The sequence below is a fragment of the Nerophis lumbriciformis genome, linkage group LG19 (assembly GCF_033978685.3).
Source record: "Nerophis lumbriciformis linkage group LG19, RoL_Nlum_v2.1, whole genome shotgun sequence".
Classification (NCBI taxonomy): domain Eukaryota; kingdom Metazoa; phylum Chordata; class Actinopteri; order Syngnathiformes; family Syngnathidae; genus Nerophis; species Nerophis lumbriciformis.
Window position 1 is genome coordinate 27,971,966 of NC_084566.2, and position 23,739 is coordinate 27,995,704.

The 23,739-nt window shown below is 39.0% G+C and overlaps 1 protein-coding gene across 4 annotated transcripts in view; it reads right to left on the reverse strand.

Moving 5' to 3' along the window:
- The window catches only part of LOC133618573 (rho GTPase-activating protein 12-like), a 68,530-nt gene that overhangs the window by 41,246 nt on the left and 3,545 nt on the right, over window positions 1–23,739 (reverse strand). For all 4 annotated transcript variants that reach the window (XM_061979060.2, XM_061979062.2, XM_061979061.2 and 1 more), the window contains exon 2: window positions 22,434–23,406. In XM_061979060.2, coding sequence (XP_061835044.1) covers window positions 22,434–23,330 — 897 coding nt within the window. In that variant the 5' untranslated portion in view covers window positions 23,331–23,406. The remainder of the gene's footprint in view (window positions 1–22,433; window positions 23,407–23,739) is intronic.

Below are 23,739 nucleotides of genomic sequence, written 5' to 3' on the forward strand. Positions count from 1 at the left end.
GATTCTATGTGTCTACATTAAAACATTCTTGTTCATACTGCATTAATATATGCTCATTTTAAACTTTCATGCAGAGAGGGAAATCACAACTAAGTCAATTGACCAAAACTGTATTTATTAAACAGTTATTAAGTAGTGGCACAAACATTCATGTCATTTCAAAACAGAAAGTGCAAGATTGTCAGAGACATTTTAAAACAAGCTATGAGTGCACTTTTGTGCATGATGTCACTAAGATGACATATCAAAACAACACTAAATTAAAGTGCACTTTTTGTACAGAACGCCACTACAATAGTTTAAAACAAATAAAGTGCACTTTAGTGCATGATGTCACACAAGATATTTCAATAACTGTCAAATAAAAATGAGCTGCATAATAGGAAATCAAATAGTGTATGTCCTTCGCTATGTGGTAGGTTCCTGCGGACATTATCTCCTTCTGTTGTTGACTATTTTTTTCATACGGTGTTGATGTGGAAATGGTTGCCTCTGCATTTTGTGGGTGTGGCACCGAACGGAGATGTTGACATGCGGAGTAACCACTCTTCATTCTCTAGCGGGTGACTTTTCAAATGATGCTACATATTAGCAGTAATGCTACTTTTTGTAGCAACGCTTTTGCCCCACACTTGACAAATTACGGTTGTCTGTTCAACATATTCCCACTTGAAGCCAAACCACCGCCAGACGATGGACCCCCTGCTGTTTTTCTTGGGAGTTAATTCTTCCTTCCTTTTTTTACCAGATTCGCACATACTTTCTCTCATATTACCACTCGCACCACAGCTAACGTTACCCATGCCGCTACCTCTCTGCTCCGCGAGGGCGTGTACGTATGTGACGTATTAAAGAAGGTGCGCTTGTTTTTTGTCTCTGTGAGAAAGAGAGACAACAAAGAGTGAGAAAAGCCTGTAGTGTAATGCCCGCAGCTAAAAGCAACTGCGTGAGAACGTATACTCGAATTACACAATATAGTCATTTTCTATATTGCACAGAGACAAACCTGCGATGAGAGGTTATAACTTGTGCATTATTGACTAGTGATGCACCGAAAATCCGACTGCCGAAAATAGACGTACTTTGATCCCCGGAACAGCACTGCCAAAACCTAATGTGATAACGTAAGCAATACACACACGGTTGTCTGAATGTGAGGCAGCATGTCCGCGATGTGGACGTACTATAATGTATCCAAGATATACCCGCGGGCAGCAATCTTCAAAATTTAAGACGATACTGGGGGCTTTTAAGGAGAGAAAGGCTCCCAGCATGGCCGCGCTTTTTGTCGCAGACATGGAGCGACAGAAGTAAAGAGTCTCTAAACACAAGTACAGTCTACAATTACACCAGATATAGATGCTAGATTTGTTGCCAGACGTTTTTAACAAAGAAAGAGTAACCAAAATAATTGGAGAAATCGCTAGAAGAAAAAAATCTCAACAAAGTACATTGTACAATAATCCGCAACAATTGAAAAAAAGGAAAATTATACTATGTAAGAAAAAAACATGTTAATACTAAAATTAATAACATTTGTTTTAAATGCATGTATAGTTTTTTTTGCCTTATTAAAAAGAAAAAATATAGCAAATAATGTGATGACATCATATTGACCATGCCCCTAGCCACGCCTCCAACCCCACAGGTATGGTATGGTATCAATTTATTTCAAACTTATCTTGGCAATTGAGGGGAAACCCTAATGTCAAACTCCCAAATGATAGAAAGTGTATATATCCAACTGCTTTGTTTGGAGTGGAAAAAGCTTTTTCCATTTTAAAGTTCCAGCCCTTCCTTCATTCACTGCAACTGAACCAGTCTTTCTGGTATGGACTGTGTGCATCATTTACTCAACAACACCACAAACCTGCTGGGATGAAACCAGTCCAACAAGCCCAGAAGAGGCCCAGTCACATCTTCCATGTAGCCGCGGTGGAACATGACGCAGCTAATGTGGAGCGACATGTGGCGGTTTCAAACTCACCATGAGTCACCAGAAGGAATGGGAAGAAAATTACAGCAAAATAATCGCACCTGGGATGGAATGGTCTAAGTGGTGCAGAACAAACATGAAGTCAGAGTGGCTTTAACCACACAGCAAGAAAATGTGACATTAAACATAGGTGAGATGACTACAGTATATTAATGCACTTTTTTCTAATAGTATGTTCCTTCACAAGGAACACCTCAGAACATTCTGCTACATTTTGGAACTAGCTAAATACTTTTCATTTGGTAATATTGAAAACAAGTATTATATTCTGAAAAAATGTTTGACTTTTGAAGATGCTCAAAAAATATGTTTTTCCCCCACTAAAATGTATGTACTGTATGTGCATTAAAAGGTGCAGTATAGTGACACTGTTAATAATTAGGAAGTCACAGTTACACAGTCACACTTTTCGAATGTGACAAATTACACTGCACACAAACACACACACGCATTCACGCACGTGCACACGCAGGGCTGGACGATTATGACAAAAACAATAACCACTGTTACTTTGATTGATAATGAAATCACGATTAATAACACGATTATTAATTAATATAAATGAGTAATGAATAAACAAGTAAAAAATACAAACAATAAATCTAAATAACAGCAATATGAAAATATAAAATTCTCTTTTGATTTTTCTGAATTACGTTGTTTACCTTTTACACTAGTTTGACCACTATAGAGTGTGTGCTTTTTGTATCATAAATAAAATAATGAAATATTTGTTTACTAAATGCAAAAATCATTAAATTTTTTGGTGCAATACCTCTTTGGAAAATGTTGACTAGCATTTTAAGTCAAAGCATAATACTTGTTTAAATGTATCAATAAGTGCTTTAAGTAGATTATGATTATTATAAGGTATTTTTTTGAAACCTTTATTTTTGTTGTTGACGAGAATGGAGACAACCTGAGGTCGTTTAAACAAAAAAAAAGAGAGGGTCTTAAGTTCCGACTGCTGTCCTGTTTGTACATTAATCTTACATTGATGATGTTGTTCACAACAACACAAGCTGATGAGATGTGGTGTGGGTGTATGGATTGTTTTTGCTTGCTTTAGCTTCGTAGTTTAGTTGATGTTTCGTCATTGTTTAGTTGAGGACATGGCGGTTGAATGTTTCGGGGATGAATGATCAGTCCCGGACACGTTATTCTCCCAAACAATAGTTCCTTCTCCTTACAAAGACAGCAGTTGACTCACATTTATGTCAGTTTCCATGAGATTCTGCTTTTAACAACGGATTTTCTTTTATTGGCCAACTCTGTGATTCCTTCTGCGGTTACGTTAATGCAAAAAAAAATAACTTTTTGTGTTGAGTTTAACGATTATTGATTAAGCATACTAGCGCTCAACGTTCCCTCTAAAGGTGCGCACTGCTCAAGAGTCCTCTGCGCACGGCAAATCTATGCCACGCACAAAATCAAATACAAAAATAAGCGCATAACAATTTTCGACACACGGACACGACAGAGAAAACAGTTTTCGTCATCATTGTTCAAATATTGTAACGTCTGTCGAGACGCTTTGAGGACATGAATTCCATCGATCACTTTACTGAGCAAAACTCTTTATTGTTGGCCATAAACACATCGCCAAAAACATTAGTAAAAAAAATTGATATCTAGCAAAAGTGGTCATTTTCTGCAGTACAAACCAGACCAAAAGCAACTTTGTTATATCAACAGCAGCCGCTCGCTCTTTCTCACTTGCGTCAACACATGCACATATGGCACTTAGCCAGTGATGCGTTTACAGCCACACAAAAAGTCGGACAACTCCAACATCACACATAAAGTGTAATTCCAGGTCGTTACACTATGATTTACCAATCAAATGTGTGCTTATTCTAGTGTCATTTATTAGGAATCTTAATTTATAAATATTAATCATGAAATGCTGTTAGTATATTAAAAAAATACTAATAAAAATATATTTTTTACAAACAGGAAGTTGCAGGAATGTACACATGATCCCCCTTGTGCAACATGTGAATGTTTTAATGGGAACTAAATGCAATGTCTGAAAGGGGTACAAACTATTTCCAAAGCAGGACCTCCACCCAGACAAACAATACAAGTACACAGTTCATGCAAAATATATTTTGTTATTGTCATTGTAAGTGGGCCTAAACACTTATATTAGAAAATAATCTCATGGAAATGACTGCTGTCATTTGATTACAATAATAAGAGAATGTTGTCTGTCTATCTATGTTGGCCCTGCGATGAGGTGGGGACTTGTCCAGGGTGTACACCGCCTTCCGCCCGAATGCAGCTGAGATAGGCTCCAGCACCCCCTGCGATCCCGAAAGGGACAAGCTATAGAAAATGGATGGATGGATGGAGATTGAACTTGTTATTTAGTCAGGTTTGGGACAGGTGTGCTACTGGTGTAGCCACAGTGTGCACGTCTGATGTTGCTCACATGGGCTCCACTGAATGCTCAGGGAGTTTTTGCATTTGCTCACACACATGAAAAATTAGAGGGAACATTGCTAGCGCTGTGTCAAAAAAAAATTAGCAACCATAGGCCAACCGCGGGAACCTTGAGAGGAACTTTCCAATATACCTAGGTAAATAAAGTATCCCCTGTGTTTCCACCAAAAACTCCCCAGGAACTTTACAGGGGCGGGCTGTGCTGTCACAGTTGGGGGTTTTCTAAAACTTTGTATTTGAATATTGAGCCACCATTATTACAGTATGCGGGGACACCTTGTTTTTTTCTTATTTCTTGTGTATTTTTCGACTCGCAGGTACTTCTGTGGGGCATCTGTGTGCTGAAGAACGCTGATTAGTGGAACTATCTCGCAGTGTCTTTACTCAGCCGTAGTATTTAAACAAATGTGCAGTTTAATACTGTTTATTATTCTTTATAAACTTAATTTCAATACGTGAAGCTATGAGAAGTGGACAAACTCTTTTAAACGTATTTACAGAGGAATATGAAGTATTTGGCCGCATTTCAAAGTGGCAAAGCGAGATGCTCACTGGGACTCGGACGTCGTATTTTGAACACAAATGTAAAATGAAGAAGTAGTGGAATGAAGATAAATCGCATCAAAGATTTACTATTTACTTTGTTACATGCTGTACAATTAGTCAGTGACAAGCTTTTTGTGTAGTTATTCATCTAGTGAATCGAATAAAAACGCTAACAGGCTAACGTTAAATCTAATGCGTTTGAAGTACATTGTCGCCGTGAGATAAACACTGACATATATTCTTTACATATTGTTATTTACACCTGAAATGGACTATATTAAATTGCCTGACTCTCATGAATTGAATTAACTGAGGGGATGACTTTTTGACTGTTGGACACTGAAGACAAAACCCTAACTTGTTATTTAAAATCCGGTACACTTTGTTTTTAAATTATATCGTTTTGTATAATATTACTTTGTATTTTCTTTAGTAAAATAAATATGATCTAATACTGTTTATTTACATGGTATCTGTGTAGAAATATACTAAACCACTCCATACGTCATCAGCCTGATTTGTATAAACTATTGCAGGGTTTCCCCTAATCGTGGTGGTGTGCCACGGCAAAATATTAGCAGCCACACCTTAAATATGAGTTGGTTTTTTTTAGATGAAATCAAAGTAACGTAATATAAATGTATTGTAGCGTCTAAAAGAAGACACACAAAGTATTTTTAGCTTTTATTGCTAATCTTATGCTAACACCAGGCCCAATTCCAACAAGTATTTCCTTCATGCACACACGTCCGATTCTGTACTTAACTCGGAAAACACGAAAACACTTCATTATTCTCTGCCAACACGGTGTGTTCAAGACCATGGGAAGAATGAACATCCTAACACAAACATACACTTTCACACCAGCAGGTAGTTACAGTATGAACAGATATATATATATATATATATATATATATATATATATATATATATATATATATATATAAAACCCAAAACCAGTGAAGTTGGCATGTTGTGTAAATCGTAAATAAAAACAGAATACAATGATTTGCAAAACCTTTTCAACTTATATTCAATTGAATACACTGCAAAGACAAGATATTTAACGTTCGAACTGAGAAACTAAATTTTTTTTTGCAAATAATCAACTTAGAATTTAATGGCAGCAACACATTGCAAAAAAGTCGGCACAGGGGCATTTTTACCACTGTCTTTCATCGCCTTTCTTTTTAACCCCCCATTCAGCAAAAATGTCAGCACGAATATTGGACATACATTCCTTGCACTCATTGACAGGCACTTTCCCAAAAAACACGTACTCAGGAAGATATTCAACAGGAACACAGCTGCATGATGAATATCCAGCAAACCATTGACACACACAAAAAGATACCGAGCACACCCAGACAGACAGCCGACATCACTAACGACCCCAACCCCACAGGTAACTGCAATTGCAGACAAAGGCTTAACTGCCCACTTAGCGGAGACTGTTTGAAAGCATCAGTCGTCTATCAAGCCAACGTCACCTGTAAAGACAACTCAAACACAGAGACATATATCGGGCTCACAGAAAATACCTTCAAAACCCGTTATAACAATCACAGCATCATTCCGTAGGCCCCAACTCAGCAACTCCACAGAGCTGGGCAAATACATATGGACTCTTAAAGACAATACAATTGATTACTCTATTACATGGCAAATTGTTGCATCTAGCTCACCATACAACAGTGCAACTAAAAGATGTAACCTTTGCCTTAAAGATTTTTTTTAAATTATATACCACCCCAGCATGTCCACATTAAACAAACGCAACGAACTGGTCTCATCAGGTCGGCACAGAGGCAGGGCACTACTGTGTATCACCTTCAGCATTTGCCACACCCCCATGTAATGTACCCTATACATATGTGACAACCACAGACTCTTCAATAAACTCCCCTGAAGAGCAGGGAAACCCGTGAAACAGACCTAAAGGGATGAAATAGCCTCCGTGTGTTTTTTCCTGACCTAAGGAATATTCTGCTCTACTCCGGTATTGAACGCTGTTTAACGGATAAACCACAGCAAACTTGGCTACAAGACATTTTGATCACCGGAACAGTGCTGCCGAAACTGGATGTGATGATCTGAGCTATACATACGCGGTTGTCTTGAGCAAAGGCAGCATGTCCACGTAGGGCTGGGCGATATATCGACATACTCGATATATCGCGGGTTTGTCTCTGTGCGATATTGAAAATGACTTTATCGTGATATTTGAGTATACGTTCTCAGGCAGTTGCTTTTAGCTGCGGGCATTACACTACAGGCGTTTCTCACTCTTTGTTGTCTCTCCTTCTCACAGAGACTTATCCAAGCGCACCTTGTTACATACGTCACATACGTATACGCTAGAGATGCGCGGATAGGCCATTATTTCATCCGCAACCGCATCACAAAAGTCGTCATCCACCCGCCATCCACCCGCCATCCACCCGAACTAACATTTTATCAAATCCACACCCGCCCGCCACCCGCCCGTAGTTATATATCTAATATAGACGATGCAAGGCATTAGTGAGGTTAGAAAGCTTTTGCCTGTTAAAGAAAGGAGACTGATCCAATGCAGCAGAGACATTCAACGCGTGCCACGCATTAATATCTCTTGGCCACGCATTAGTGGCTAAGAGATATTAATGTGTGATAATATTATTTATCATTATTATAGTATTATTGTCATTTTCATTAAGAAAGTGTTGACTATTGTTGCCAATGCCCTCAGATCAGGAGTGCGTTCCTCACACTTTGTGTGCGCAGTTGCAGCAAGCAGAACGATGCTTTTAAGAAGTTAAAAAAATGTTTTAGAAAGACTAGGCCTATATTTTCGTTAGGTAAAAAAAAAATTCTGAATTTATTTCAATGAATATTAACTTGTTAACGTTATAATGCTCAAATAGGGACGAGGGCGGGGTGCACAGTGAAACAGTGAACAATTTTGCGACAAAGATGAACCTTTATTGATTGATCTGCAGCCATGACAAAATATCAGACAATCTCCATTGTCAACGACAGGCAGGAAAATAAAGATAAACACATAGCCTATGCTGTAGGCATAGGCATAGGCTCATACGTTTTTAAGTTGAAATAAAAAAATTAATAAAAAATGTGCCTCATAAGCCTTAGGCTGTCAATCACGCGCACAAACTTAAATTATACAATAACATATGTATGTCATCCCTATTCAAACAAAAATGAATAAAATAAATAATAATAATAAATTATAAATGATACATGGGCTATACTTGTATAGCGCTTTTCTACCTTCAAGGTACTCAAAGCGCTTTGACAGTATTTCCACATTTACCCATTCACACACACATTCACACGCTGATGGCGGGAGCTGCCATGCAAGGCGCTAACCAGCAGCCATCAGGAGCAAGGGGTGAAGTGTCTTGCTCAAGGACACAACGGACGTGACTAGGATGGTAGAAGGTGGGGATTGAACCCCAGTAACCAGCAACCCTCCGATTGCTGGCACGGCCACTCTACCAACTTCGCCAATTACCTGCAACTTATTGGCCAAGGCAAATAGCTGGTCTTTTTTCCCCTGGTCTTTAGTATTCCCTTTTTTAGTTTGTCGTGTACCACGTTTGCTGCCGGCATTGCCATCTTTTTTTTTTTTTCTGTTGTGTTGTGTTGTGCTGCAGTGCCTGATGAATAATTGCCTGTTTCAAAGAGTGCTGCTCGTTTTTCATATGTGGGTAACAACAATTAACTATGTATATATATTTCCGAATTGGTTCAACCGCCACCCGCCCGATCTATTTAAAATCTATTTTTTTCGTCATGTCACCCGCCCGACCCGCGGATTATCCGCGGACTCCGCGGTTGTGTCCGCAAACCGCGCATCTCTAGTATACGCCCTCGCAGAGAGGTAGCGACCTGGGTAACGTTAGCTGTGGTGCGAGTGGTAATACGAGAGAAAGAAGGTGCGAATCTGGTAACAAATGAAGGAAGAATTCATTCCCAAGAAAAACAGCACGGGGTCCATCGTCTGGCGGTGGTTTGGCTTCAAGTGGGAATATGTTGAACAGACAACTGTAATTTGTCAAGTGTGGGGCAAAAGCGTTGCTACAAAAAGTAGCATTACTGCTAATTTGTAGCATCATTTGAAAAGTCACCCGCTAGAGAATGAAGAGTGCTTGAAACTCTGCATGTCAACATCTCCGTTCGGCGCCACACTAACAAAATGCCTAGGCAACCATTTCCACATCAACACCGTATGAAAAAAATAGTCAACAACAGAAAGAGATAACGTCCGCAGGAACCTACCACATAGCGAAGGATTTGATTTCCTATTATGCAGCTCATTTTTAGACTAGACTAGACTTCTTTTTTATTGTCATTCAAATTTGAACTTTACTGTACAGATACGAACGAAATTTTGTTGCATTAGCTCATAGTAGTGCAGGATAAAAAAGCAATAAGGTGCATATATAAATAAATAAATAGGTTACTGTACAGATAAATATATTGCACTTTTTCATATGCATCCACGTTTATGGATGTATGTTATATTGTCTTTTTTATTTCAGCGAGTTAATCCATTTTGGGGGGAGTTGAGGGGACAATTATGATGCGTTCAAGAGTCTTACGGCCTAAGGGAAGAAGCTGTTACAGAACCTGGAGGTTTTATTTGACACTTATTGAAATATCTTGTGTGACATCATGCACAAAAGTGCACTTTATTTGTTTTAAACTATTGTAGTGGCATTCTGTACAAAAAGTGCACTTTAATTTAGTGTTGTTTTGATATGTCATCTTAGTGACATCATGCACAAAAGTGCACTAACGGCTTGTTTTAAAATGTCTCTGACAATCTTGCACTTTCTGTTTTGAAATGACATGAATATTTGTGTCACTACTTAATAACTGTTTAATAAATACAGTTTTGGTGAATTGACTTAGTTGTGATTTCGCTCTCTGCATGAAAGTTCAAAATGAGCATATATTAATGCAGTATGAACATCCATCCATCCATCCATTTTCTACCGCTTGTCCCGTTCGGGGTCGCTGGTGGTCGCTGGAGCATATCTCACAAGCATGTTTTAATGTAGACACATAGAATCATCATACGGGTGTGATTATATGCATCAAGTGTTCATTCAATGCTAAGGCAAAATATTGAGATATATATCGTGTATCGTGACATGACCTAAAAATATCGAGATATTAATAAAAGGCCATATTGCCCAGCCCTATGTGTAACATGTTTATCCTCGTCCTCCAAAGATAATAATACTGCTGTAATGGAGGGGATTATTATTAGTTTAGGGAGTGACACCACACTCTGTATGGAGAAACACAATTACAAACACTCGCCGCTTGTCAGCCGAAGTGTTTGGCAACTAAAGGCATTAATTGGCAATGGTCGATCACATACTTTTTCACGAAAATCGTACGATACTTATCGGTGGCCGATCAATCAGCACATCCCTCCTAATCATTTAAAGGCAATTATAATGATACATGCTATTCTTTTAAATATCTTTAATGTGCAGTTTTATTTTAATTATTGTTGACTACCCAAATCAAGGCTAACCCTTTTGTAGCATTTTAAACAGCATTTTGTCGTAACTTTTTAAAAGTTTGGTTAAATAAAACAAGTGCATATTTGGAGCAAATAAAAAGCATGTACAAGATGTTATGTCCTTGCAGCACAGCTGCTCAAACAAATGAATCAAACAATGAAGCTGCCATTAATGTAATGACGCACAGTCAGCACTTTAGCCAGCCTCATCACTTCTAGCATTATTGAGTTTCTTCCTTCTGCCTACTGACAATAAGGCTTCAATACAAATAAATAATATTTCTGATCATGGATGATGAATAGATCATAAACACAAAGACATGTGTTTGTGTATGGCTGCTTCTCTGACTGGGATTAGGAATATCTCTCCAACATATTCTGGCATGACTAACGAGATTCCGCAAAAGGATTACAGTGTAAACTCTAATCCATGGGTGTACGTACTTTTTCCACCGAGGACATTTTTCATTTTGTAAACAGGCTAAAAACAACCCATGTACATATGCTAAGAAGTTATTTATATTTAAAGAAAAAAAAAGCCTGCATGCCAGCTTGGTGTTATTGATGGCAAAGCTCAAATACTGTAATGTTAACAGTATTAATATTTTTAATTTTTTTACAATATTATGCTTGTTTGCTCTTTTCCACAAACTTTTACATGTTGTTTTTTTTGTTTAGTAGTATTGTTAGAATGTGGCGTGGGTCAATAAAAGAAACAAACAGTGGTACCTTGGTTTAAAAACAAAAAACGCTGCGAGCACTTTTCAACACACATATTCTAATAGAATGTGCAAATGACAATTCTGCGTAACAATGCGCCTCACATAAAAGACATTATGCCAAGCAAGTTGACCTCAGTTCAGTGAACATTAAAGCGTTTTTTTTTCTTCTTTGTGTAAATTGACCAAAGAAGTCTCAGCATTAGAGAAGGTGGTAAGAAGCGAAGAAGAAGAATTAAAAACAAGAAGTAACATTAAGTAAGAAGACTCATTCAAAGCCGTCTACTCAAAATTGATGTTTATACTAAACACTGCTTCACTTCTTTTTACACTTGTATGCTACTTGAGAATCTTAAACTGTGACTTAAAACACTACCTTTATGCTTAAAAGTTTTACGATGGCCACATTTTGACCCTGAAACATCCATCCAGTCATCCATTTTTGACTGCTTGTCCCTTTAGGGGTCGTGGGGGTGCTGGAGCCTATCCCAGCTGCACTCGGGCAGAAGGCGGGGTACACCCTGGACAAGTCGCCACGTCATCGCAGGGCCAACATAGATAGACAGATCATTTATTTTTACATTGTGTTTCTGTCAACTCCTTGGTTTTAAAGTATCATTTATAACTGAATTACTGTTTCCTACAAATTATATAAATGTTAGTATTAAACATATTTCTTTCACTGTTAAAAATTGTTAACCTGGTACATGTTCAACACGAAGTAGGTGTAGGAGTAAATACATCCCGCTTCTTCCTACACCTTTTCGGACATGTTGAACTATGCTAGTGTGAACATGTGATGTACTTTAATGTAGAAGAGCCAAACTATTACATTACAAATGTGTCCTACGGTAGGGCTGGGCAATTAATCAAATGTTGATTTCAATATCAACTTCTCACAATAATATAATAATTGAAAAAAAAAAACGATTATGGGCTGCGCAACGGGCATGCAAATTCCGGAGCTTGTGACGATGAAATGAATGAATGCAAACTGAGCACTGTAGCGAGTACGGACAGGAGTCCTATGTGGGCTCTGTACTGCGGATGTCGTTGTGGCTTGTGCAACCCTTTGAGACACTTGTGATTTAGGGCTATATAAATAAACATTGATTGATTGATTGATTGATTGAGTCCAAGGAGAAGTGTCAATAGATGGAGCTAATTGTTTTAATGACGATCAGACTTTGTTTTTTCAGTTCCGTTTCAGTTTATTTCGAACATGCATACCAGACAATGTAATGCATCGCAAATTTCTATTTGTTTCATTATAGCACGTCCGAAAAGGCCCCGTCCTGAACCAATAATGTAGAGACGGCTCTTTAAAACAGCAACTAAACTAAGAAGCTTAAACTAGCAAGAACAATCTATACACCAACAACACATCTCATCTGCTTTTGTTGTTGTGAACAACATTGATGTAATAACAATGTACAAACAGCAGTCTTAACTTGAGATCCTCGCTCTTTTTTTACAGCCTCAAACTGTCTCCCTACTCAGGCTGAGAACAACAGCACATCACACATATTCCCTTCACAATAATAGCGCGGTGCGTCACATCCGGTCTGACTGCGCTAACAAAATTAAAAAAAATTTTTAAGTACTTTACACAAGCGTAATGTACTTAAATCACTTCCTGATAAAATTACAGATGTATTATGTTTTGACGTAAAATACTGGCCAAAATCGTCCAAATATGTATTGCACCAATAAATGAATTGCATTTAATAAAAAAATATTTTTTTACATTTTATTTGACACAAAAATACACACTCTATGTTGGTAAAATAAGTATAAAAAGCAAAAAGCGAAATTAAAAACAATTTTATTGTATTTTTATAATGCTTTTGTTATTCAAATGTATTGTTATTAATGTTATTATTATTTTACTTGTTGTGGTTTATTTGTTACTAATTGATATAGCTTTTCAAAACTATGGTTAAAGTTGAATTTTGGTGGTACAATAAATACACTTTTTTTTTCAAATTAATGAATAATTGTGGTATTAATCGTGATAACAATATTAATCGAAAAAATTGTGATTATTATTTTTGCCATAATCGTCCAACCCAGACGATTACAGAGTAAAGAACATTTTTCTAACAAATCAGAAGTATAGTTGAGCTTCTAAGAAGAGAGTGTGTTGGACCTTTAGGTTTCACTGCATATCATTTCAAGCTCAACAGTTTCCCATGACACCAACAAGCTACATGTCTGGATTGATTGACCTGCATCACTAATGCCGCTTACATCAGTCGACATTATCACCTGCGAGAGACCCGCTTTTTGACTTTGACCACAAGAGACGTCAAAGCGGTAAAAAAAAAAAATCATGAAGCCAAGAGGCTATCCTACCGTGTGGCTGTCATCGGGGTACATGATGCTTGCTGTGTCTTGAAGTCTTGACCATGCAATGAGCCACAGTAACTCTGTCTGACTGACATCCTCTAAAAACAACACACACTCTTATTCATTTACACTACTCTTACATAAACAGAGAGAGAGAGACAGAGAGAGAGAGAAAGAGAGCGAGAGAGAGAGAGAGAATGAGAGCAAAACTGCTGACCTGTCCTCGTGTCATGCCATAATGCACTGACATAACAACATGCATACACACTAACACAAACACACTAAGACGCACGCACAAACACGCAATACACACACACAGACGCACATGCACGCACACACACACATCCAATTTAAACTCTAGTAGGGATTAAGAAGGAAAGCTCTATAAAGTGAAGAACTGTGCGTGTAGCCCTCCTCCACACACACACACACACACACACACACACACACACACACACAAATTCCCATAGTTCTTTGTGTTTAATCAAAGAAACAGCGCACAGCAAGGGTTTACGCGGGATGATCCACCATAATCACAACACAGAATATCTATTATTTTGAGCTTTGCCGGCTTCTTTAAAACGGATGCCTTGCTGTTTGTACAAACATGCCTGCAATGGTGCATATTCACATGATGACTGCAATCATGTTTTTATTCTACAAGCCAATACAGTGAGCGGCACCTTAATTTGTATTCGTAATCCATTTCAAAAGGTCTGACAAAGACCGAACCGTACAAAAACAGAATCAATATACGATAGATTTAGTCCTTGTCACGGGTATCACTGCTTTTAAAGTTATGGTACTCCCTTACGCCAAAGTAATGTCTGATCACTGCTTTTTATATTTTAGACCCATTGTCAACATTTTGTTAATAACAAATGCTATAGCAGCCGTAACAATAATGCTGCTACACCTACGACTCTCTCCGGCATACTGCCCTCGTTACCAAATATGTAGGCTCTATTGACAGCCTCACTAACAACGCCTAAAAAGGCCCCTAAGAGACGTACTCCTTGGTTTACGAAAGAAACCAGAGCTCTTAAACAATCATGTAGAAAGTAGAAACGCAAATGGCATGCGACTAAGCATGGTTAAATAACCTATAAAGACACTCTTACCTTAGCTAAAACAAATTATTACTTTAATGTTATTTGTCTCAATAAAAATTACACTGTAGCATCGCTAACCTAACCAGGGTCTTCTCCCAGTAGCTCCACTTGCTCGGCTGATGAATTTATGCAATTCTTTACTAAAAAATTTAGCTCATTAGAAAGGAGATTAAAGACACCACGTCCCAGCTCCAACTGGATCCCATTAACATACATATGTGACGGATATACAAAAACTGGAGCCAAAATTGTGGCCACTTTTTGTCAAAAAACGAAACATACGAAAAGTGGGGTGAACAAAAACCAAGGTACAACAATACTAGATGTAGAACAAAAAGGTGTGAATCTTGGGCCACTTCAGCATTTGATTACGATTCAGTGGCTAAGATTTGATTATAAATCAATTTACTGTATACATCTTGAATTACTATATTGTAGGGCTGCAGGAACCGACATCAAGGTTTTAATTACTGCGATAACAAAACCACAAGAGGCAGTTTTTTTCGCTGCCGTCACAGCTTTTGAGTGACAGACGTGTATGTATACTTTATGTGAGCCTTTTTAAAGAAACAAATATACTATATATATATATATATATATATATTTTAGGGATGTCCCGATCCAGGTTTTTGCACTTCCGATCCGATACCGATATTGTTTTTGCATTTCTGATCTGATACCGATACTGACCGACACCGATACTGACCGATACTGGCCTATCCGAGCATGTATTAAAGTTTAAAGTTATTTAGCCTACTTAGTTGTCAGAATCATGTTGAAAAGGGTTTTAGTACTCTTGATAACAACTAGCCAGCTGAATTAGGGGAGTTTGAATAATACACAATGGTTGGTAACAAGAAACTGACCTGTTTATTCAAGGGTAAACACAAAATAGACAAAATTATACATGACAAACAGAAATGGCATCATTGAACTAGGGCTGGGCGATATGGCCTTTTTTTAATATTGTGATATTTTAAGGCCATATTGCGATACACAATATATATCTCGATATTTTGCCTTAGCCTTGAATGAACACTTGATGCATATAATCACAGCAGTATGATGATTCTATGTGTTTTGATTGATTGATTGAGACTTTTATTAGTAGGTTGCACAGTGAAGTACATATTCCGTACAATTGACCACTAAATGGTAACACCCGAATAAGTTTTTCAACTTGTTTGAGTCGGGGTCCACTTAAATTGATTCATGATACAGATATATACTATCAGATATATACTATCATCATAATACAGTCATCACACAAGATAATCACATTGAATTATTTACATTATTTATAATCCAGGGTGTGGAGGGGGGCGCCGGATGTAAGTGTCAAAAAGACAGCCAAAAGAGTTTGATATGAGAATAAATCTAAAGTTAAAATATAGGGTAGAAATGCACCCATTTGCAGGAAATGTAGTCTTGATTTTCAAAATGTTCTTTCAAGGCTTGCATGTCTACATTAAAACATTCTTCTTCATACTGCATTAATATATGCTACTTTTAAACTTTCATGCAGAGAAGGAAATCACAACTAAAAAAATCACTAATTTTTTCATACGGTGTTGATGTGGAAATTTTTGCCTGCCTCGGCATTTTGATGGTGTGGACGTGTGGCACCGAATGGAGATAAGCGTCTCGACAGACGTCACAATATTTGAACAATGATGACGAAAACTGTTGTCTCTGTCGTGTCCGTGTGTCGAAAATTGTTATGCGCTTATTTTTTTATTTGATTTTGTGCGTGGCATAGATTTACCGTGCGCAGAGGACGCTTGAGCAGGCGCGCACCTTAGCGGCTGCGCTAGCATCACAGCTAATGTTAGCCATGCCGCTACCTCGCTCTCTGCTGGGAGAGGACGTATACGTATGTGACGTATGACGTGACAGTATGTGACGTGTGTAAGAAGGTGCGCTCGCCGTCTGTGAGAGGGAGACACAGGAAAGAGTGAGAAGAGCCTGTCGTGTAATGCCAGCAGCTAAAAGCAACTGCGTGAGAATTGTGGATGTGTTGAAGGTGTGCTGGAAAATGCGGAACGGAAATAACGGAGCAGCAGAAAAGTGGAATGTATTATTTAAATAGGTGCGTTGGAAAACACGGACCAGAGTTTTTTTTTAAAACTGGATCTGGATCGGCATTTTCCCATGCCTTGCCGATACGCAATTTTTGGCAAATATCGGCAGCCGATCCAAATATCGGATCGGGACATCCCTAATATATATATATATATATATATATATATATATATATATATATATATACATATACAGCTCTGGTAATGGGTACATTCGCACCCATCTGCACAAATGTACTTTAAAATGTAACAATCAAAATAAATATGACTTTTTTTTGTTTACTCGGGCATGCATATATAATATGCATTAGTTTGACCATTCAATCAACGATAACAAAAAGAAGGTGCTTGGAAATAGCATAAAAATGCCCCAAAAACTTGGAAAAACGCGATTCATAGCGTTACTTTTTGGTGTAACCATCATGAGCGTTCTGTTCAGGTATATTTCCTTTATATTTGGATAATTCATCATATTTATGTATTACTAAATTTAAATAGGTATTGATCAATCTTCAAGCTGTGTGTATTTGATTTCAGTTTGCTTTTGACATCTTATTTAGAATTGTAGTTGAAACTTTTACAACCTTGTGTTGCGCTCATGATGGCGTAACCAAACTAGATTTCATTAAACGATCTTATTTTGAATATTTACTCCCTTTTTTACATTTAGTATATTTAAATATTCATTTATAAACATTGAATACATTTCAAATATCAATAAAATGCAATTGCCTTCATCTTATAGGGTAATGTTTAGTTACACCAAGTCATGAGCGTAACACTAAGCTTCATCACTTTGACTTGTGATATCTCTAATTCTGGTGGTGTTTTATGCTTTTTTCTTTTTGGAACATGTACTATACATATAATACAATAAAGTCCCATATACAATTATGTTTCTAGCAATACTTTAATTTTGCCTTTGAAAGTAACACTCCAATGTCCATTAGTGGAGCTGTACACATATATATAACAAATATACAAATGTACTCATATTTGCAAATTATTCGATGATGTCATAACCACGTCCCTGGCCACGCCCGCTACAGGTATCTTGGCTGTCTAGGAGCAACCCTGTACTTTATTTAACATCATTATTTAGACGTTTGTCTATCGATCCGTGAATCGTCCAGATTCTAATCAGGATACATCGGAGAATTGATCATTTTTGCATACAATGCAACACTTGGTTGTTTGTTTGCAACCAGTCAAGCAACTACAAGCTGAAAAGAAACAAAATAAGAATACAAATATATATTTCTAAATAAGCCTGTTGGGGCGGGCTAACATAATTCCTTAGACTAACACACATAGCATAGCAATGCTGATCACCTGACACGAGTACACAATGACAAACTTGTGCATTTCCCCCAGCAATGCTTAGCACTAAACAGCATATCATGCACGGCCGAGACTACAGAAGCTTGAGTGCATGACAGCAACATCAAAGTACGACTATCCACACACATTGAGCGTACATGTGACTTTAAAACAGCCACTCAACTTTTTCATTCCTTCCATAATTTATCATCTGATACAAGACACAGCGTTGCTATATGTCTTCATATATTTCTCCTCATTTTGGGTCAAAAATCAATCAAGCCGTTCAATACTAGGCTCAGAGTAGAACACATCTTTTGAGTCACAGTCACAGCTGAAGCCGACCCGAGGGTCCAGAACCCGGGGGACACCTGCCGGTCCCAACACAAGAACGACAACATAAAACTACGATATAAGTGTTAGCAAAAACTATGTAAATGTAGGCTCATTTATTATTTCGCAAAGTTTAATTTACATCATTTCAGAGCTCGCATCTTTCCTTTTTCATGTCAACACCTTACTACATGATGAGCTACTTTTCGCAGCACTGAGTCGCATCAGTAAAAGTAGACTTGGACGGATGGACCAGAAAAGAGAGAAGAGCAGGTGAATTTTTATGAAGAAAAACAAGCAGAGACAGTGAAGGAGTGTGCCAGCTGCTTTGATTACATGTCATGGTGTGTATGCATGTGCATGAAAAGTGTGTGTTGCAGGCTGAGATTCTGTGAGAACTAAAGCGCCTTCAGGGCTGCTTCATAATGTCAGCAATGAGCAGACATCTTGACAGAGCATTTTTCTTTCCCCCAGTAAACGATGGCACGCCTGAAAGGAGATGTCAGTGAGTTTCGACTCCTTAAAGAACAAATAATTTACAACAAACTCTACAAAACGATTCAACACGAATACTGATGTATTCCAGACCAGCCTACTGTGGGGGTGCAGGAGGATGGCAGACATGTCTAGAGACTCAGGCCATGTCTATACTCAGGCGTTTAACCCCTTAAACGAATAATTGTTTAGTCAACGCCCCTCTGTTGTATTTCCCTTCCTGGTTCGATGACCAGCCCTATCTTGCCTCTGATTGCCTGTCCCTAATGTTTTGCACTAATCTTAACCAATCGTGACTCATCATAGTAAACAACCAATCGATCATGGATGTTCTTATATGTGCAAGCGCGTCTTGGAAGGAGGAAGGGGAGGGGTTTAGTAGCCCATGGAGTGTCGACAGGGGGTGGGAAGCGGGGGAGAACAAGGAACACAACAAATAAGCGGTGTTTGGTCATTTTAACGTGAAATAAATTATATCGATATTATATTTTCTTAATTCATATCTTGTTTAAAAATATATCGATATATCTTACAAGCTCAATATATCGCCCAGCCGTAATTATGTTTTGACAAACCACTTCTTTTTGCCGCTATTTTAGACTTTACGATACTGGTTCAATGGATCAGGAAATACACTGACCAAATTGCATGCCAGTGAAACCATCCCACACAATACTGCTCATCCAATCAAATGTGTGCATTCCAAGCGGTAAACATGGCAACTCGAAATGCAGAGAATGACAAAAGAGAAGCAAAGCGCGTAAAAAGGAAGTTTGAGTGCTATCCACTAGAATAAGAAGTGATAGAAAGGGTGGGGAGGACGACAGAGACGAGTGAGAGGCCCAGACAATAGCCGCGGTGGACCAGTAGAGCATACTTGCCAACCCTCCCGGATTTTCCGGGAGACTCCCGAAATTCAGCGCTTCTCCCGAAAACCTCCCGGGACAAATTTTCTCCCGAAAATCTCCCAAAATTCAGGCGGAGCTGGAGGCCACGCCGCCTCCAGCTCCATCCGGACCTGAGTGACGTGTTGACAGCCTGTTCACACGTCCACTTTCCCACAATATAAACAGCTAATGATGGAGGGCGAGTTATTGGTTTCTTATGTGGGTTTATTGTTAGGCAGTTTCATTAACGTCCTCCCAGCGCGGAAGCAACACACAACAACAGCAGTCAAGTTTTCGTCTACCGTAAAGCAGTTCGTCTGCCGTAAACAGCAATGTTGTGACACTTTTAAACAGGACAATACTGCCATCTACTGTACATGCATATGTGACCCACCCATAATGTGTCACATTTTTGTGTTGATTTTTTTTTTTTTTTTTGTGGTTTGAATTCGTTTTTGGAGTTGTCATTACACATTTATCAGTATTCACATTGGTCAGTAGGGGGCAGTAGGGCGTTTCTTCCCAATTGAATGCTATCACCTGCAGACCGGAAGTGTCTTGTCATTCTGATGAGCGCGACCAGTCTGTGAATAATTGAAACGTCCTGTGTGCTTTTTCCTCCTGTATAACAGGCTAGTTTTGGTAAATCAACTCACTGAATAATATCCATGTGATCTTTATAAGTTTAAGTACACATTCTGATGGTGCAGCCTAACTCTAAAGTGTTTGTGAGTTGTAGTTTGTATTTGTGAATGAATCCAGTGCACAGCTGCAGTAATCAATACAAAAAGGCGACGTGAGTACGCAATGTTTATATAGGAACTTCTGATCCTAATTCAGACTCCCAAATTAGAGCTCCCGTTTTCTTATTGATTTTATAATGTATATTTGTATAATGTGTGTGTTCTGAAATAGTGACAGAGAATAGAACAAGGATGGACAATTCAACCCTTAACTCAACAATGAGTAGATGAGTGTTATGTGTGTGTATATGTGTAAATAAATGAACACTGAAATTCAAGTATTTCTTTTATTTATATAATATATATATATATATATATATATATATATATCCATCCATCCATTTTCTACCGCTTATTCCCTTTGGGGTCGCGGGGGGCGCTGGAGCCTATCTCAGCTACAATTGGGCGGAAGGCGGGGTACACCCTGGACAAGTCGCCACCTCATCGCAGGGCCAACACAGATAGACAGACAACATTCACACACTAGGGCCAATTTAGTGTTGCCAATCAACCTATCCCCAGGTCCATGTTTTTGGAGGTGGGAGGAAGCCGGAGTACCCGGAGGGAACCCACGCAGTCACGGGGAGAACATGCAAACTCCACACAGAAAGATCCCGAGCCCGGGATTGAACCCAAGACTACTCAGGACCTTCGTATTGTGAGGCAGATGCACTAACCCCTCTGCCACCGTGCTGCCTGTATATATATATATATATATATATATATATATATATATATATATATATATATATATATATATATATATATATATATATATATATATATATATATAATAAAATATATATAATAAAATATATATATATATATAGCTAGAATTCACTGAAAGTCAAGTATTTCTTATATATATATATATCTTAACCACGCCCCCAGCCCCACCCCTGACCACGCCCCCCACTCCCCCACCCCCCACCTCCCGAAATCGGAGGTCTCAAGGTTGGCAAGTATGGAGTAGAGAAAAGGAAAAGCGAGCGACAGGTTGAAACAACAGAGTAATAAATACCCATGGTGCTCCATAAGAAGAGGAACGTGGACAGCAATAATAATGCTTTCAACCCAAAATGTATAATGTATGTTAATTATTTCCTTTAAAAGCACAAAACTAATTTGTCTCATGTTCAGAAATGGTGGCTCTATCAAAACATGGCATGACACAAACCACAAAGTTTGTGTTTTTGGGGACGGGGCAGGGGCTTCCTGGACCGTCACGTCAGGAAATGTTTTGTATCTGGACCTACTTGAACATTAGTTGACGACCCCTGCTTTGATAAATTGTTGTTTGTTTTTGTTTTTTTGGTTGAAAGGGAGAAAGGGAGAAAGGGAGAAAATCAGGACAAAAACAGTCCGATTGTCTCTACGGGTACGTATCGCTTTATTCAGCACTTCTCCTTTACGAGATCATCCATCCACCTTAAAGGTGTGGCGTATCAAGATGATGATTAAACAGCATGATGTGCAGTTTTATCACACAGCAGAGGGACAAGCGGTAGAAGAAGGATGGTTGGACAAGTCACATAAACCTGCAGGTTGCGGCAAAACATGTTTGCCTACTTAGGCCTTTTAATTGCTGTTTACATGGTATTTCACATCCTATACTACATTTCTAAGGATGGAAGGAAGTCTATTGTGACGAGAGTGCAATGGTTCCCAGATAAAATTTAAATGGTAATAAAAATGCACATGTCCACCTTGAAATTACCTTTCCTGTGTGGGACGCTAAGATTAGAAGACTAGTGTTTACACAGGGGAGTGAAACAATGTTTTGTGCATTATTGTAATTTTCTGAAGTCAAACCAGGTCACCTTCTAAACGCTGGCTTTAAAAGTAAACGTATGAAGTTGTTAAAAGTTTACCTGCAGTTGTTCAGTAGAACTGCTGCTGAGTTCTTCTCCAGACTCCGAGTCATTGGTACGGCGTTCCTCTCCCGCCGAGTCGCAGTGAGGGCTATCCACGTCCAGCGGGACTCGGACCAGGTCTGGAGATCTGGCGCGGGTGAGGGGTGGAGTGTTACCACCCTGGATAGGTGGATGGCCACCAGGCAGGACAAGGATTCCCGCTAGGGCTCGTTCGGGCGCTGTGGGGGTGCTTGGGGCATGCTGGTGGTGGTTACTGTCCCGCCGCTGGATGGGTGGGGTGGATGGCATGAACGAGGCAGAATGAGTAGAAGGTGAGCGTCCAGGTTTGGAATGAGTAGAAGGTGAGCGTCCAGAGTTAGAATGAGTAGACGGTGAGCGTCCAGGGTTGGAATGAGTAGACGGTGAGCGTCCAGGGTTGGAATGAGTAGACGGTGAGCGTCCAGGGTTGGAATGAGTAGACGGTGAGCGTCCAGGTTTGGAATGAGTAGACGGTGAGCGTCCAGGTTTGGAATGAGTAGAAGGTGGCCACGCAGGGTTGGCCTCTGGCATGTTCAGGTTCTCTGTGGAGGAGCTTTGGATATCCAGATCCAAGTTGGCTGGTTTGACCCGGACAGTGCTCTGAGGGGGGGTGTTGCCGGTGGAAACGGGGTGATGTGGGAGCTGTTTGGGAGGAGGCATGAGGGCCTTGCGGACCTCCCTAACATATTGAGCGGGCACATAAATTGCTTTAGTCCCCTCCTCTCGACGCACTTTCCACCAGTCTTCATTACTCTTCTCCACTAGCATGAAGCATTCACCCTGGTGGATGGAGATAGTGCGATCCTTGGACGTGTACTCATAGTCGTACTCCACCTCGATGTACACCTGGCCTGGGGCGATGGGCAGCTCGGCCATGACGCCTCTTGCCGTCCACCAGCTAGTTAATTAGCACTGGAGGAGGACCTTTGTTGGCATTGCCTCCACAGTGAAGCTAACGAGAGACAAAAACAAAGCAACAATGTGTTGAATTAGCTCAAGAATAATTTAAAAACGATGATTAATATGGAAGTTAATATGGACATTTATGCAACATAGAAAAGTTGCACACGTGTCTGTCCTGGCTACTCAGTACAACAATAGCCAAAGTGTTTTATCTTAAAGTGAAGTAATGAAGGTTAACTTTTTACACATACAACTGACAGTTTAAAAAAGTGACTTAAAACATTGCCTGTACAGTTAATAAAGGTCCTATGATTGTTAGTTCTACCCTGGAGCTGATTATTGCCATTTATATTCTTGCCTATGAAAATAAAAACGTATTTAA